Raw genomic sequence first — 15,965 nt, 5'->3', positions numbered from 1 at the left:
TGAACCTATTTACAATAGGAAATCTTTTCAGCATGCTATTTTTTCTTATAGCAATTGAATAGTTAACTGATACTGAAAAATACATACCTACTATGGGTGTGTTAGCAACAAAATTAAGAAGAAAAAGAAGTGTTACTGAAAAAAGTGAAATTTCTTCATCTGCGTCACACAAGATGCTCGCGTAGTTGTTCACGTCCTACACATAAAGGGCTTTATTGGCAACAAAACTTTTAATTAAACAAAAAGTGAAGCCCAAATTAATTCAGTGGCATCTGTGCCATTACTTGTCAGCAAAAATTTAGATAGTTACAACAAATAATGAATAAAAGATGTATGGATTTCATACATATATTTATGTATTACACTTTAATTATAGTTTGCTTAGCGTAATAATAAAGTGCGCGTAATTATTTACCTTATTTGTCAATGTGTACAAACAAAACTAGTCTTACTCGTTCGATAATAGGGATAAAAGATAATTAATTCGAAAATTAAATTTGAGATGAGTTTATCACACGTTTGGTTGGGATAAAATTATGGTATAACTAATTCCGGATAAGTTATTCTGTGATTGTAGTGTTATATTTATCTCTAGGGAAAGGTGAGATAACCATCCCGGGATAACTAATTTCGGGATAATTAATTCTGCTATAACTTGTTTCCAACCAAACGACTCAAGACATATACTTTATTGCTTGTTTGGATAGTTGTTAATTGTTATATTGTATCGTATTGTTATTTTAACTACAATATTTATTTTGATTGTTACTTAAATTTTATTATATCGTATTGTTAAATTCATTGTTAGGTAACGAAGAAAAAGTATCACTTATGAAACGACTGATTTGGTGTGGTCGCGTCGTTATCTTATTTTTTCTCTCATCTTGCCCTTAATAGTATTAAATAATTTTATTTTATGTTTTACCTTATATTTTTATATAATAACTCTATCTCGTACCTTATTTTTTCTTTATAGTACCGTAAGTTTTTCCTTCATATTGTTGGTGTATGACATCATGATCGCGGATTGCATACATTAGAATAATATAGTATAATACAATACTATACGATATATTATGAAGCGATACATAAATTATAAAGGTATTTGCATCAAACAAAATAAATTAAACTTTAAGAGTTGCACTTCAATAAGTATGAATACATATCACTTAATTAAGGGGTGTTTCTGTATTTATAATTGCATTGGTACAAACCTCCAAATAATTTTCTTCTGGCAAAAACTCCCTTCTGTATTCCCTTATCAATCTAGAACTTGGGAAGTTTTTACCCAAAGGGTAAAAGAGAAGAAAAGGAGGAGAAGGGGAATTCAAAGTTATAAAGTAGAAAGGGCAACTTTGTCTTTGAAGTTTTAACTAACTACTGTTCTACTGGATATCACATAGAGCGCCATAAGTGGTTATAAACGAGGAGTATCTCACAAAAGTCAAGAGTTGCTCAATTTCAGTAATTGTTTGCTAGCTACTACTAGAAATAGCGGCCACAATTTTGCAACATGGCCCAATTCGTTGTCCTTTTTAATTTTGTGAACGTTATCTTCCCAACATCTACTATTTCTGGTTCTTACTTCCTTCCCTGTCACAATACAAAAACTTGACAGACTAGCTCAGACTTGGAACCTCATTAAACCAAGTATTACTCCCCCACTTTCTGCAGAGCTAGTAAAATGTACCCTCTGTTCATATAATCTTATCCCAATTCAGGTTCTTATCTCTCTTAATTTAATACCCTTTTGATTGTATTGCCTTCTGAGACTTTGTCTATTCAGGTTCTTTTCAATCTTTATTGAACACTCTTTACACTGAGTGGCCTAGTTTTTATTTATTTAAGCATTTACGCTTAGTTGGTTCCTTGTGTTAAGTTGAAGAATTATGTTGTTTCTTTTTTGATATGTGTACTTGAATTACATTGCATAAACTGATAGGTTCATTTTTTTCTTTTTTCGGGTCAATGATCACTATTTTTGCAGTTGAAGGAAAAGAGGCATTTGCATGTGCAATGTGCTATGTGACTTTTTGTTTAGTGATGCTTTTGTATTTTGACTTGTTAGTGATGATATTTCAGTTTTATTGTGTTTCTGTGTGTTAAGTCTTTTATTTAGTCTCTACTTGCTGATTGATGTCTACTAGCTAGAGGTTAATGGTTTAGTTAAAAACTTTTGGTTGTTTTGATGTTAAGAAGGTTGTGTGCTTTGAGGAGCAGAAATGGACTCATCAAGTTCTGGTTATAAAGACCAAAGGAGATCACTTGATGTCTTTGACCCGACATTGACTCGTGAAGGTGGAAAGTCGGCTAGTAGTAGAAATGAGGGTATTGATGTGCAAGAAATTTCAATGAAAGGGGTGGAATCTGGGAATATGGCAGGAACAAATAAGCCAATGAACAAGTGGATGGCCTTTGACCCTAATGGAAAAAAAGGAGAAGATAATGGCAATGCAAATAGTCAGATCCCTAGTGAAACCAGCATAGTAGCAAGGGCTGCAGAGTGGGGATTGACAGTGAGGACAGATGTTGGAGAAGGTAGCTTTCACGCAATTAGCAGAAGCGGAGAAAATTCATTTGCAGATGGGGAAAGAGGCAAGAATTCATTGGAGAAGTATTCAGTCGGATCAACAAGGACATCCGAGGAGTCATATGAAGACACTAAATTTCCTAGAGTTTCTCAGGAGCTGAAGGATGCATTAGCAACACTTCAACAGACATTTGTCGTTTCTGATGCCACAAAACCAGACTGCCCTATTGTTTATGCAAGCAGTGGCTTTTTTACTATGACTGGTTATTCTTCGAAGGAGATTATTGGAAGGAATTGGTAACAGTTTTTCCGCTTAACCTAATGCTTTCTGTATGTTATCCAGCGAATTTGACTGTTATGTAATATAGACACCTTGGGCAGACTAGTGATAAGACTCAATTATAGTCCTTACATTTTGTTCAATCCTTATGTAGCTTTAGGAGGGTGAGAGTGAAATTGTGAGTAAAAGTTTGTGTCTGGACCTCTTTGATCAATAAGTAAGAAATTTTGAACTGGTGAAATTGCAGGACCGTAACTGGAAAAATCATACAATTTGTCCTTATTCTGATGAGTAATTCATATCTCCTGTCATTCAATATAGGAAGTAGCTAGATATCTGGTTCAAACTTTGAATGGGAGCCTTTTGCTAAGAGAAGAATTAAGGGTTTCGACTAACAGACTGTGATTTGCTGCCTGAAGTTAAACTAATTGTCTCAAATTTGTCCTTGTAGCTTGAACCAGCTTTTTCAAGTGATGAAACGGAACAATGTTGCCAAGCCATTAGTTTTTTGTTGATTCTTTGTTCTTTATTAAGATATTCTTCAGATTAGGCTTTACTTTCAGCAGTATTCCCTGATTTGTACTTCTTTGATCATATGGACGATGGAAAAGGAGTTGAAGGTGACCTTGACTTGTTTGATGCAGTCGGTTCCTACAGGGGAAAGATACAGACCAGAAAGAAGTAGAAAAAATCAGAGAAGCTGTGAAAACAGGGAAAAGCTACTGTGGAAGGCTCTTGAACTACAAGAAGAATGGCACTCCTTTTTGGAACCTGCTAACCGTCACCCCCATAAAAGATGACACCGGAAAGACAATCAAGTTTATAGGGTAAAGATGCTTTTGTGGTCCCACATTTTGTTTCCCTATTGTAATATAAAGCATTTTCATCTGATGAAGATAATTCCCGTGTGACAGAATGCAGGTGGAAGTGAGCAAATACACTGAAGGGATTAATGAGAAAGCATTACGACCAAATGGATTGCCCAAGTCTTTAATCAGATATGATGGTATGCACAAGTGTTTGACTTTGCTTCTGTATGCGCAGGTGTTTGACTTTGCTTCTTAAAATATTGAAATTCTTCTTGTTCGTTTCTTAGCTCGTCAGAAGGAAGAGGCTTTAGGTTCCATTACAGAAGTGGTGCAAACCGTGAAAAATCCACGCTCTCATAAGAAGTCCGCGAGTCAGGATGCTAGTTCCAGAACTGATAAAGAGAAGCTACAATTAGATTTTATGCTTCCTAAGTCTGCTGAAACTGAAAGCATGAAAACACCTGGCCGATATACACCTCAGTGGGAAACAACGAGTGATATGTCTGTCCAGGACTCAGATAAAAAGTCTAGAAAATCTGCACGTGTTTCCTTAAAGGGGTGAGTCCTTTGACTTTCACTTTTTCACTCTACTATGTTTTAAAATCAAATTTCATATTAACACTGCTGTACTAGCTCTGGTTTACTAGAACTTTTGCTGGATGTTTTGTTCAATTGTCAGCATGTTCTAATGTTTATTAATGAAACTGGATGTTGCAAGAATGGAATGTACTTAACAGCTTGCGTGATATTTTCTCCAACTATGTCAGAGATAGTTACCAGCTTCTCATTCTTTTGTACAGAATGGCTGAAAGTTTGTCCCCTCTCAATAGTTGTAGGGTTTACTCCTCGTACTATTAACTAAAACTCAATTCTGAAGTTAAGTCAGCTTAATTTTTTTGTTTTTGCTGTGTGAACTAATTTGATTCCATAGTGGTCCAAGACTTGATATGTAAAATGTACCAAACAAGAGAAATCATTGTCTTCTCGGTTTCTTAGTTCTTGAGGGAAGTAGACGGCACACACACAATGTATTTGTGTTCATTTAATGTTCTTTCCCATTAGTTGCAGAAGAGAATCCCAATGAAGATATCTGAGAATACCAATTACAAAAACTGCAGAAGAATTTTCTTTCATTTCTGTGTAGAAAGCAATTTCGAAGCATTTTCAGATGAACTGTGTGGTTAACTAGATAAAATCACAACTCAGGATACTATATTTAGTTGATAGTTTATTAGATGTGTACCTTCAGTATGCACCTCTTTTCCATGTCTAATTTTTCCTTTAATAACATGTATGTGCTTTGGAAATATAAGCAGGGTTTTGTTAGGTAAACACTTTTTAGCAGCATTAAGCTTTATACCTGCTTCTAGCATTCAGTCTTTTAGAACATGATATTACTTTGTGCAGGTTTAAAGGAAGGTCCTCTAGCATGTCTGCGCCGCTAGAAAATGAACAGAATATTGGACCTGAAATACTAATGACGAAAGACGTAGCACGTACTGACAGCTGGGAGCGTGCTGAACGAGAAAGGGACATACGTCAAGGAATCGACCTTGCGACAACTTTGGAGCGGATTGAAAAGAATTTCGTGATTTCAGATCCCAGACTTCCTGATTGTCCAATTGTAAGATCAAGAAAAAATCTAGTGTGTTCTACTTGATTGGTACCCATCACATTTCACTTTTTGTTTTTAGAATGTCAATGAGGGTATATAGAGAAAAGCACATACTCATTAGCTGAGGAGTTATTAGGATAATGGTAGCCAAACTAACAATTTAAAAGCAAATGTAAATGTGAGACATACTACTACAGTACATTTGACATACTCTCATCAGCTTCGGTGCTTGGTTACAAGGCCTCAGGTTTTACCACTTGAGCCAGGCCTCCTCAGCTGCCAGATCTGAATTGACTGGCAGTAACATTGCGATAGTGAAGAGAACAAATATAGATGATTATGTGGGCAATCAAGAAAACCTAGTGTAATCATTTGAAAGTTTACATAGGCCATCATTTGCTGCAAATGGACCTAGGTTGTTTTCATCCCCTATATATTATGATATCTATTTCATAATTAGAAAAAAAATTCGTCGTAAAGAACCTTTAAATTGTCTTAAGGGACAAATTATTTTGTACTGAAACAGGGTGCATTAGTATATCTGTTTCATAATTAAGTCAAATTGGTAATTTATATCTTAGCTTCCTGTTGTGCTGGAAACTGAAAGCAGGAGTGCTTGTTTTTTCAGATATTTGCTTCAGATAGTTTTCTTGAACTGACGGAATACACGCGTGAAGAGATCTTAGGAAGAAACTGCCGGTATGAGTTGAATCTTTCTTTATATATCGCATTGACATATATTTGGAGTTCCTATTAGTATGGTCTTGTCAAAGTTGGATGTCTGTAATTAAAAGTTCAAGAAATCTCTTCCCTTCTTTTATTTTATTGCACTAGTTAGTAGTTCACTGCCTATCTATGCAAAGAAACAAAGAAATCTGATAATTCGTTGTTTTATGGGTTTTGCTTTCTGATTTGCTTCCCACCATATAAATTTAATCTAATAAGATTTCCAATTCTTCAGATTTCTTCAAGGACCTGAAACAGATCAAGCAACAGTTCAAAAGATACGAGATGCCATAAGAGAACAAAGAGAAATTACTGTGCAATTAATTAATTATACAAAGAGCGGTAAACTATCTCACTTTGTGTTTTGAGAAGTGAAATGGAATGGAACATGCATTTTGTTCTATTAACTAGACGTTACTACACTATAACTAGACGTTACTTCACGTGAGTAAATATTTTCAGGGAAGAAGTTCTGGAATTTATTTCACTTGCAACCTATGCGTGATCAGAAGGTGATCTTTCTGTCTACTTTCCTGAAACATGTTGTAAAAATTTGACAATTTTCTGCTATTTGGCTGATTTCGGTACTTCACATTTGCAGGGAGAACTACAATATTTCATCGGTGTTCAGTTAGATGGAAGTGATCATCTGGAACCACTAAGAAACCGCCTCTCAGAACAAACTGAACAAAGCAGTGCTAAGTTGGTAAATTTCTGTCACTCGTCTTTGGGGAATCTGTACCTGTGATATTATGGTCGACAACTAGTTATTAGCATATGTTCTACCTGGGAAGGCTAGCTTTCTTTTCTTTATTTATTTTCTCTATTGTGATTGCCATTCTATTTCTAGTCAATGTGGTAGTGAATAAGAAAAGTGACCCCAGTTAGTGAATATTTGTAAAGCAATTGTTGAAAGAAGAACACAAGCCTTTTGGCTGGTTCATTTTTCTTTCCTTAATGAATTTGAATTATGCAAATGTATCCTCCCAAAGCCAATAAGATTACACTTTATTACAGAATTAAATTCTAGGATTTTTAGAAGCTTGCATATGCAAACAAAGCATAAAAAATAAGACTTTTCTTTTGTTTTTGTCGAGATAAAATGAACTCGGACTTCTGCCTCTGTCACACAAAGTTAGGGTCGCCTATATAAATCCTTTGAACAAGGATGTTCCATTTAGAATTTTAGTTTTGCCTCTTGATAAGGTTTTCTCAGGAATGCATCCACTGCAGTCTTGATATGCTTTCTTTAGTGTTTTGTAACAATACTCTATTCATCCTATTTTAATGATCGTCTTTCTCTAGTCTGTCTTAAGTCACTCCCTTTTCCCCAATTGACCTAGTTTCTCTTCTCAAAAGAATCCAAATCTTTTAAATCAATTGAAACTTGTTTCATTGGAGCTTTAGCAGCTTTAGCCTAAAAATCCTGTCGACAAAATGCTTCATTTTCTGATGTTCTAGCTGTTAATCTCGATATATTTCTTCCTTCAAATAATGGAACATTCGGGAGTTGTTTCCTTAATCTCCTGCACTAGCCAAATGAGTTACCTGAATCGGACGGAAGGATTGACTAATAATATCCAAATAGTTAACTAGAACTTGTCAAATTATTGTGTTTCTCTCCAATTTGCAAGTACAGATCTTTTCAGTTAGTAACCAACAGACTTCTCTTGCAGGTCAAAGCTACTGCAGAAAATGTAGATGAAGCAGTTCGAGAACTTCCTGATGCCAACTCGGTAAGGTATTCCTTTCACTCCGAATTGGATTCAGATAATCTTTGTCATGTGATTTTTTGTCTAATAATGATTATTATGCATAATTATCTTTTCATGGATAGTGCTATGTTAAAATATTCATGCCTTTAGAATGGTCAATAAAAGTTTAATCAAATCCATTTTTTAGCATTTAGATTTTTATTGAGACCGTTGTCACAAAAAGTTAAGAAAATGTAATACAGCTGACATGAACCCTCTAATACTTTCAGAAACCTGAAGACTTGTGGGCTTTGCATTCTAAACCTGTCTATCCACGGCCTCACAAAAGGGATAGTGCTTTATGGACCGCAATACAGAAGGTACACAATTTTTTGCGTTCTCCCTATCAAATCTAATGTTTTTCTATGCCTTGGGAGAACAGCTGATATTTCTTTGTTTATGATTAAAGACTATGGCTCTCATATGATATGCGTATTGAGTGCTAGATCAAGTAGGAGACATTTTCTTCCCAGTAATGTTTATATACACCTGTAAGTGTTAAGACACTTGAAACAAGGGTGTCTGCTGCTTTTATGCTATTTTATGAAGTATGTGGCGCGACCTACTAAAGCATGTAAGACAGAAGAGAGACTAGTATTTAACAGTAAAAACTATGCTTTTAGTATATAATTTGAATTTTTACATCTTCTTTTAGACATATATTACTTTTTATTCTCATTGCATTTTGCATTAGTTCTCCCTGTTTCTTACTTAAGTTTTAACCTTGCAGATCACTGCAAATGGCAAAAGAATAGGGCTCAATAACTTTAAACCCGTCCGACCTTTGGGTTGTGGAGATACTGGAAGGTACTTCAATCTTTTGATGTTACTTGTTCACAAAATGCTCCATTCCTCATTGGCACTATGTTCAACCTACATTTACCAAATTCTATTGACATCCTACTGCCTTTCCGATGCTAAAGTGTAGAAATATTATTGTGAGGACTTATATCATTGAACTTAATGACGACTTTCTTGAAGTGCTCATCACAAGAAAGAGAAACAAAAGTGACCAGAAAGACTCTAAACACCATCTGAAAGTGCTTATTCTCTTCTTTGCAGTGTCCATTTGGTGGAACTGAAAGGTACAGGAGAACTTTTTGCTATGAAGGCAATGGATAAATCCATTATGCTCAACCGTAATAAGGTCTGGATGCCAGAGAAATTTTACTGCATCAGTATATTGAGCATTTAGTATATTGAACTTTTTGCTGTTGCATTCTAATCCTTGATGGCCTTTGGCTTTACATTCCAAACACATGACCTCACATTTCCCTTCCTACATCGGGGTATTTGGTATCTTCTCTCAGACCTTATATATGAAAACAAATTAATGGTGCATAATTTACAGGTACATCGAGCATGCGTTGAAAGGGAAATCATAGCTCTCCTTGATCATCCTTTCCTTCCAGCACTATATTCATCATTCCAGGTAACTATTTAACTCTAGACTATTATCGTAAACCAGCTGTAACTTAAGATTATCTGTAAATATGCAAGTTAGTATTGTAGCAAAGACACTATGAGTACGCTGAAACATACCTGCATCTTCAAAAATACAACCCCGCTAACTAATTCCTTTTTCACAATATTCTCGGCATATATGAGATTTAGTTTAATATTATTATGTTTCATGCTAAGTCAATCAATTGAATATCCTTTTCGTCTTTCTCTTCTTTATTTTTTGGAATTTTTACAGTTCTAAATTATAGTTATCCTTTTTTTTTTTTATCTTAATGAGTGTCAGGTCATATTTTTTTCTAAATTTCATACTTGGTTATAAAGCCTGTTGAAAATACTTTCTTGCATCGCCTTTGGATTTCTGACAAATACATTATCTTGCATTGTTTAAACAACGTTATACTGATTTGTGCTTTAAGAACTGAAATATCCTGATGAACTTAACACATCTTTATTTTTTAATCAGACAGAAACACATGTTTGCCTAATAACAGACTTCTGTCCTGGAGGAGAGTTATTTGCTTTGCTTGACAGACAGCCTATGAAAATATTTAAAGAGGAATCAGCAAGGTACTTATCTTTTAATTGAACTTGCTCCACACTTGATTAGACTAAGCTCTATAACATCTTACATGGTTCAAGATGTGTTTAAGTTCGGTGTTCCAACCTGACAAAGCTTCTTCATAATCATTTGTATTTTGTTAAGTTATGCTTCTAGCTTCTTTTTTTTAAGAAAGAAAGTAATGTTTCCAGTTCTTTCCATGCTCTTTATATCGTCATTCTCCTATAATAGACTCACACATGAGAGAAGGACTTATGATATATCCTTTTTACTTGAGTTTTAATTGTTTGAAGGAACATCTAGGACATTGCTGTGATTGGAAAAGGAAAGAGAATCTTAGATATTATTAAGCAGCTCTTTAAGGACTATAAATTATACACATCGATATCTCATGAGTAGACTTTGTGCTATTATCTGTTCTATAGGCCAGTTCAGTTTCCTTTTTATTCTGCTTATTCTCCACTGGTAAAGATGTGTATACAATATGGATTACCTCCCTCTTTGGAGACTGAGGTCAAATAGGTGAACTATTGATACTCAAAGAATGTGCCTTTCGTGGAATATTTGGTGAATAAATAATCATACAAAGAATATACTTTTCATTGGCATAAAGCTGTTAAAAAAGAAATTGTTCCTTTCGTGGAATATTTGGTGAATAAATAATCATACAAAGAATATACTTTTCATTGGCATAAAGCTGTTAAAAAAGAAATTGTTCTTCCATAAATTTTCTGAGTTAAGATGTAAAGAGCTGGAAAATTTTGAGATTCTCTCAAATTTGTACCAGCAAGCATGCAATCATGTTTATCAACTCATGTATTTACCAACAATTTTTTCCAGGTTTTATGCAGCAGAGGTCCTAATTGGCTTGGAGTATCTCCATTGTTTGGGTATTCCATCTACCTTTTGGGTCAAGCCTTCTCCATTTGTTGCTTTTTCCTATTTGTTGTTTAGATTTTGAGGAACTTGGATACACTCGTTTCTCTGTAATGAATACACAGCTTAACCTAAAAGCAGTCTTGGACATTGGCTTTGGTACATTTTATGGTTGGACTTTTTAGGACCAGATAGCTAAAGATAGTATGGCAAGCTTCAATCGCCAATTTGTTATAGTCTTGTGACATAAGATATTAGTCCTTACTGAGAAGTTTCCTTATAACCATGACCAGCAATGGAAAGCGTGATAGGTAACGACATTACATTTTAGGACACTTGTAAAATTTGACAAGAGGAATGACTGGTAAAAAACTGCAGGTACAGAAAAGACTCTTTGTGAAAGTAAAAAGGTAGCAAAAGTGAAGTCCTTATTGATTCAAGAAATAGTCATACTGAGCAATTCTCTTCATAAGACTGCAAAATCAAGATATATTAATGTTTCTATCAGGCAAAAGATAGAGAGGTTCATCAAGGGAGGGATAGTAATAGGAGCATCCATTTCTAAGGTATATGATTAATGGTTGTCGTTCATTCATTTCGTCTATTCTCATGTTACAGGAATAATATACCGGGACCTGAAACCAGAAAATATCCTTCTTCAGGCAGATGGGCATCTCGTATTAACTGACTTTGATCTTTCTTTCAAGACATCCTGTAAACCTCAAGTACGCTTCGGTTTATACAGTTTTCTTTACTATTCATCGTAATTTCCCACTAAATGAACTCCTGCTGCTGAAGAATGAAGATATCTCTCGCAGTAATTTATATTTTTAGGTTAAACGTATCATCAAAGTATTTGAATGATATCAAAAAGTAATAAATGGATGGTAAACGGAAGAATAAGAGGAAAAAGCAAACCTATGAACTGTCCTTCGATTGATTCAAGCAAACTGTTATTTTTTATATCCAATAACGTTTCTTTCCGGTGCTTTCTCTGTATTTTTCTATACCTGATTGTTATTATCTGTTCATAATATTAAAGTGACTTATATCTCTCAGGTGATAAAGCATCCTCCCTCAAAGAGAAGGTCTAGGAGTACTCCACCACCAACATTTGTGGCAGAACCAATTTCGCAGTCAAATTCATTTGTTGGTACTGAAGAATACATAGCTCCGGTAAAGTAAACTATCAGAGAAGTTGACTTTTGCGCAATATATACTCCATGAATTCATCCATGTTACAAATTGCATGCACTTGTTCCATAACTGGAGAAAAATATGGATCTTCTCTAGAATTTTTGTCTTTCGGAGAACTAAACATCACCCAATGAAGAGTTATGTATAAGCAGCTATTTTGTTTCTGTTTCTAAATCACATAGCGATTGCAAATCCTGCTTATGAAACTGCTCCGCAATTTACTATACTATATAATTTCTTCTTGGTTCCTAATTCTTGAATATTTTTTCCTTCAGATATGTTTACACTTACAGTTTCTTTCTTTGCTTCTGTGAAACTAAATATCATCTGTAGAAATTAATCAGATCCGAGGAGTTCTGACTTGTGGCTTACTTTTGAAGCCGATAACTGGATTGATATTTGTAGAATAACATATATTTTAATTTTCCCATTTTCCGGTTTGTAGGTGATAAGTGAAATTTACTCTAACTCACTCTACCAGCGAGAGATAATTATAATTGTCTGATGTATTTCTAAATGACTTGATTTCAGGAAATCATCACAGGAGCTGGTCACAGTAGTGCAATCGACTGGTGGGCTTTAGGTGTGCAAGAAACAAATTCATGACTTTTAGTTCAGTCCATTAAATTATTTCTTGCAGTTTTGTTGTTAGTGATGCTTTAGATATTCTTGAAACAAAACATACAGGGCAATATTTGTAAAAATCACTCCAGAAACCTTGCATATTCTTGAGCTATTTTTCATCTCCTTTTCGCGCACCAAGCTTCAAATCTTTATTGTCTTATTATCTGAAAAATCTTTAGTGTTAGTTTTGCATAGTCCCGACCTCCATGCTGAAGCATTGTTGTTTGGCCTAAAATGACTTCTTTTCAAGTTCCACTCAGAGGTATTCATCTTCGGCATGGGGTGTGATTGTTTCTTGGATGAATCTGGTGAAACCCACAGTTCTTTTTAATGTAGAAAAAAAACCATAGTACAAGAGTAGACATGGTTTTCTAAGAAAAATTAAATCATTCTTATTTTTGGTTTACCACTCAGTTTTTTTTTTCTTTTTTCGTTGGCCCATACCTACATGTACTTTAAGGAGGGCACAACCACAAATATAGTTTGCCACCTGTCCCATTAAAGATGACCTTGTTTGAGCTACATAGAGTTTAAGAGCAAGATCTTTTAATAGAAAAGTAGTAGCATATTTCAGTTTGAATTGTGGAGGGAGGAAAGTTTAGCTATTTTAGGAAATGGGTTGTTTTTTTTGCAATGAACCCAAAGGATAGTCGCTCAGTTTCTTGTGACGGAGTATGTAGTACTTTTGGATGATATCCAATGGGTGCACCTGACAATAATCAACATTGCCAGGGATATTTTTTTCTGTTTGATTTGCTCTTAGTGATATTAGAGGTGATTTACTTAGCTTCACACACTTCTACTTCTGTAAACTCTTTTGTTTGGAGTGCAGGTATCTTGCTTTATGAGATGCTCTATGGGCGCACACCATTTAGAGGAAAGAATAGGCAGAAGACATTTGCCAACATCCTAAACAAGGACCTCACCTTCCCAAGCAGCATTCCGGTAAATTTACTTTCTTTTGACCATCTATATTATTTAAGATGGTCTTTTGTCTTTCCCTTGTTTTCTGTACTATATATTTCCTTCTTTCCTTTTTTTTCTTCTTTTTATGGGGAATGTTTGATGAGCTAACCATTAGCATACAAGAGAGGTTCTATGGTGCAGGTTGTTCGCGAATGATATTGTGTTAGTTGACGAAACTAGTGAGGAGTCAACCAAAATATTGAACTATAGAGAGGCACTGGGTATTTGGATAAGTAAAATAGAATATACGCACTTCCAGTTTGGTCTCCATAAGAAAAATGAAGCTGAAGTAAGATTAAACGGGACTATGGTGCCTAAATGAAGCAATTCAGATATTTTGGCCTAGTGTTCCAGGAGAATGGTATGACACATAAAGATGTAACATGTATAATTTAAATAAATGACCGAAATGGAGGAGTACTACACCCTTGCTATGTGATTGGAAGATATCTATCAAAGTGACCAGTTGTGGGACTAAGTAACTATATTATATTGGGAGTGAATGTTAGGCCTTAGAGGCCCACACGTATATACAAGATGAGTATCGTAGAAATATTGATGGAGATATGGATGCAATCATACAAGATTAGAGAAGATCATATCTGACAGAAAATACTAGTAGCCCATATGGAGAATAAAACCAGATAAGATTATCGGAGATTACTTTACTATGTCTTGCGTAGACCTCCAACTACACCGGGCTGTAGGTGCGACCATATGATGATCTAAGATGTTAAATGTAGGCATATGATTACATGGATAGAAGTTGTCTAAAGACTTGTGATCCTCAAAATCCATGTGGACTTAGCGAAGAACAGAAACAAAATTGAAGCAAAATATCCATAGAGGTAATACCAACTAGTTGGGAGGCTTAGTCATGTTGGTCGCATTTGTACGCTTACAGTTTGCCAAGAGTCTTTTGGTTTGTACTAAGATTTGTATGTCAGTGTAGGGATATAGTGTAACACGTAGAGAACATCTACTGTTAGAGACAAAAATGATGAGTATTAAAATGAAACAGGTCTAAAAAAACAGAAGAGAATTACCAATCCTGACTAGTTCCCTGAGTTGTTACTGTAGTCAATGGAATTTCACTCAAAAAATTACAATTGCAAATTAAATGAGATTATTTTATTTGCTTATGGGAAAGAATTTTTGAAAACTTCGATTAGAAACAAATGAAAACATCTTTATATCTATGAGTTGCAGGTAAGCCTTGCAGCTAGGCAGTTGATCCATGCTTTGCTAAATAGAGATCCAGCCAACCGTTTAGGATCAAATGGTGGTGCAAGTGAGATCAAAGAGCATCCTTTCTTCCGTGGAATAAATTGGCCGCTAATTCGCTGCATGGTAGTAAAATCTTCTTACCTTCTAACAAATGGCTGTAAAGTTCAATTGAATTCAAGCTTTTCTACAAGTCTTCACAACATTATCAGAACTTTCTGTTTCCTAACAATGTGGTTGCATGTGTTATATCTGTTCTTTGGCTACAGACTCCACCACCACTAGACGCACCTCTTCAGATAATTGGAAAAGAATCAGGCACCAAGGATATTGACTGGAATGATGACGGAGTACTTGATCAACCAATGGACTTATTCTAGAGGTATTTGCATCCAGCATTGACTAGACCGTTCTGAACACCCCCCCCCCCCCCCCCCCGCGAACTTTTTCATAACTTTGACTATATATTATTGGCATTGCTATGTTTTAACATCAAAACTTTCAACAGCCTAATTTATGATTCATATAACAAGTTATATGAACTTAAAGGCTTGGCAATACCATACTGCACACTAAAAGCAGAATTCAGATCATTTCACCTCATTTCAAAGGACAGTGATCTTCTTTCTTGAGCATTAAGCGAGTACAATCGTTTTGCCTTTGCGTGATTTTAACCTTTTCTTTTACGCATATAAATTGCAGGATTGTTTTCTATCAACCGTAAAAGACATGTATCTGGAACTAGTTATGAGCCATTTACAAAGGAGGGACATTCTTGATTGATGAAGGAATTCCATGTTGTATAGAAGCAAGTTTTAGCCCCTCTTTTTGATATTTTGCTCTCCTTTTGGCTTTAAGGACCTTGTTCTTATTTAAGTTTCGACGTACTCAAGGAAGGCTATTTACATAGAATGGTGTGAGTAATAGGGAAACCTTGTAGGTTTTGTCGGTAAACTTGTCTAATCTTGTATCATAGGATAAAGATGTAATTGAGTCAAAATCAATAAGCTGCTATCTTGTAAACTAAATCATATATATTGTACTGGAAGCAGCTTCAACCAGTTACTACTATGCAAAATAAATTGATTAATCGAGCTATGATCATTGTTTTCACTCATTTAGACATGAATACTCTACAAATTTTTACATGTTATCATTTGACCTTTCTGTTAAATTAGATGTTAATTGTTTTCACACATTCTTTCTCCTTATTATTAAGTTTTAAAAAAAAATCATTATAACTTCTTTCAGCTTATTGTGATTGAAATTTGTCAAACTATACACATAATGTCAAAACTTATAGAATATACTTATTATATAGTGCATATTGTGGTTGGTATG

The 15,965-nt window shown here is 34.9% G+C and overlaps 1 protein-coding gene across 3 annotated transcripts; it reads left to right on the top strand.

Moving 5' to 3' along the window:
• Nucleotides 1–1,534: 1,534 nt before the first annotated feature.
• LOC104085992 (phototropin-2) lies at nucleotides 1,535–15,741 on the top strand. 3 transcript variants are annotated; one of them, XM_009590123.4, is made up of 24 exons: nucleotides 1,535–1,721; nucleotides 2,200–2,827; nucleotides 3,455–3,637; nucleotides 3,725–3,816; nucleotides 3,907–4,177; nucleotides 5,027–5,243; nucleotides 5,863–5,933; nucleotides 6,196–6,302; nucleotides 6,423–6,472; nucleotides 6,562–6,666; nucleotides 7,637–7,696; nucleotides 7,945–8,034; nucleotides 8,445–8,521; nucleotides 8,777–8,861; nucleotides 9,066–9,146; nucleotides 9,642–9,745; nucleotides 10,578–10,627; nucleotides 11,232–11,338; nucleotides 11,673–11,789; nucleotides 12,342–12,393; nucleotides 13,267–13,379; nucleotides 14,610–14,750; nucleotides 14,894–15,006; nucleotides 15,327–15,741. In XM_009590123.4, exons 2-23 carry the CDS (start codon nucleotides 2,223–2,225, stop codon nucleotides 15,002–15,004), a joined length of 2,889 nt encoding a protein of 962 aa, XP_009588418.1. In that variant the 5' UTR covers nucleotides 1,535–1,721; nucleotides 2,200–2,222; the 3' UTR covers nucleotides 15,005–15,006; nucleotides 15,327–15,741. The 3 variants fall into 3 exon arrangements, with proteins under 3 accessions (XP_009588418.1, XP_009588419.1, XP_009588420.1); XM_009590124.4 differs by having other exon boundaries at nucleotides 2,197–2,827; XM_009590125.4 differs by having other exon boundaries at nucleotides 1,535–1,786.
• Nucleotides 15,742–15,965: the final 224 nt, after the last annotated feature.

Source organism: Nicotiana tomentosiformis, chromosome 1 (genome assembly GCF_000390325.3).
Source record: "Nicotiana tomentosiformis chromosome 1, ASM39032v3, whole genome shotgun sequence".
In the NCBI taxonomy this organism is placed as follows: domain Eukaryota; kingdom Viridiplantae; phylum Streptophyta; class Magnoliopsida; order Solanales; family Solanaceae; genus Nicotiana; species Nicotiana tomentosiformis.
Note: the sequence above shows the minus strand (reverse complement) of the source record. Positions and strands in the feature narration are given on the sequence as shown.

What these genes read in the sequence shown, in the direction of transcription:
- LOC104085992 (XM_009590123.4), top strand. Translation starts at nt 2,223, where the DNA reads ATGGACTCATCAAGTTCTGGTTATAAAGACCAAAGGAGATCACTTGAT. An exon ending in AACAAAGCAGTGCTAAGTTG is followed by an intron (nt 6,667 to 7,636) that starts GTAAATTTCTGT and finishes CTTCTCTTGCAG; the next exon opens with GTCAAAGCTACTGCAGAAAA. An exon ending in GGCCGCTAATTCGCTGCATG is followed by an intron (nt 14,751 to 14,893) that starts GTAGTAAAATCT and finishes CTTTGGCTACAG; the next exon opens with ACTCCACCACCACTAGACGC.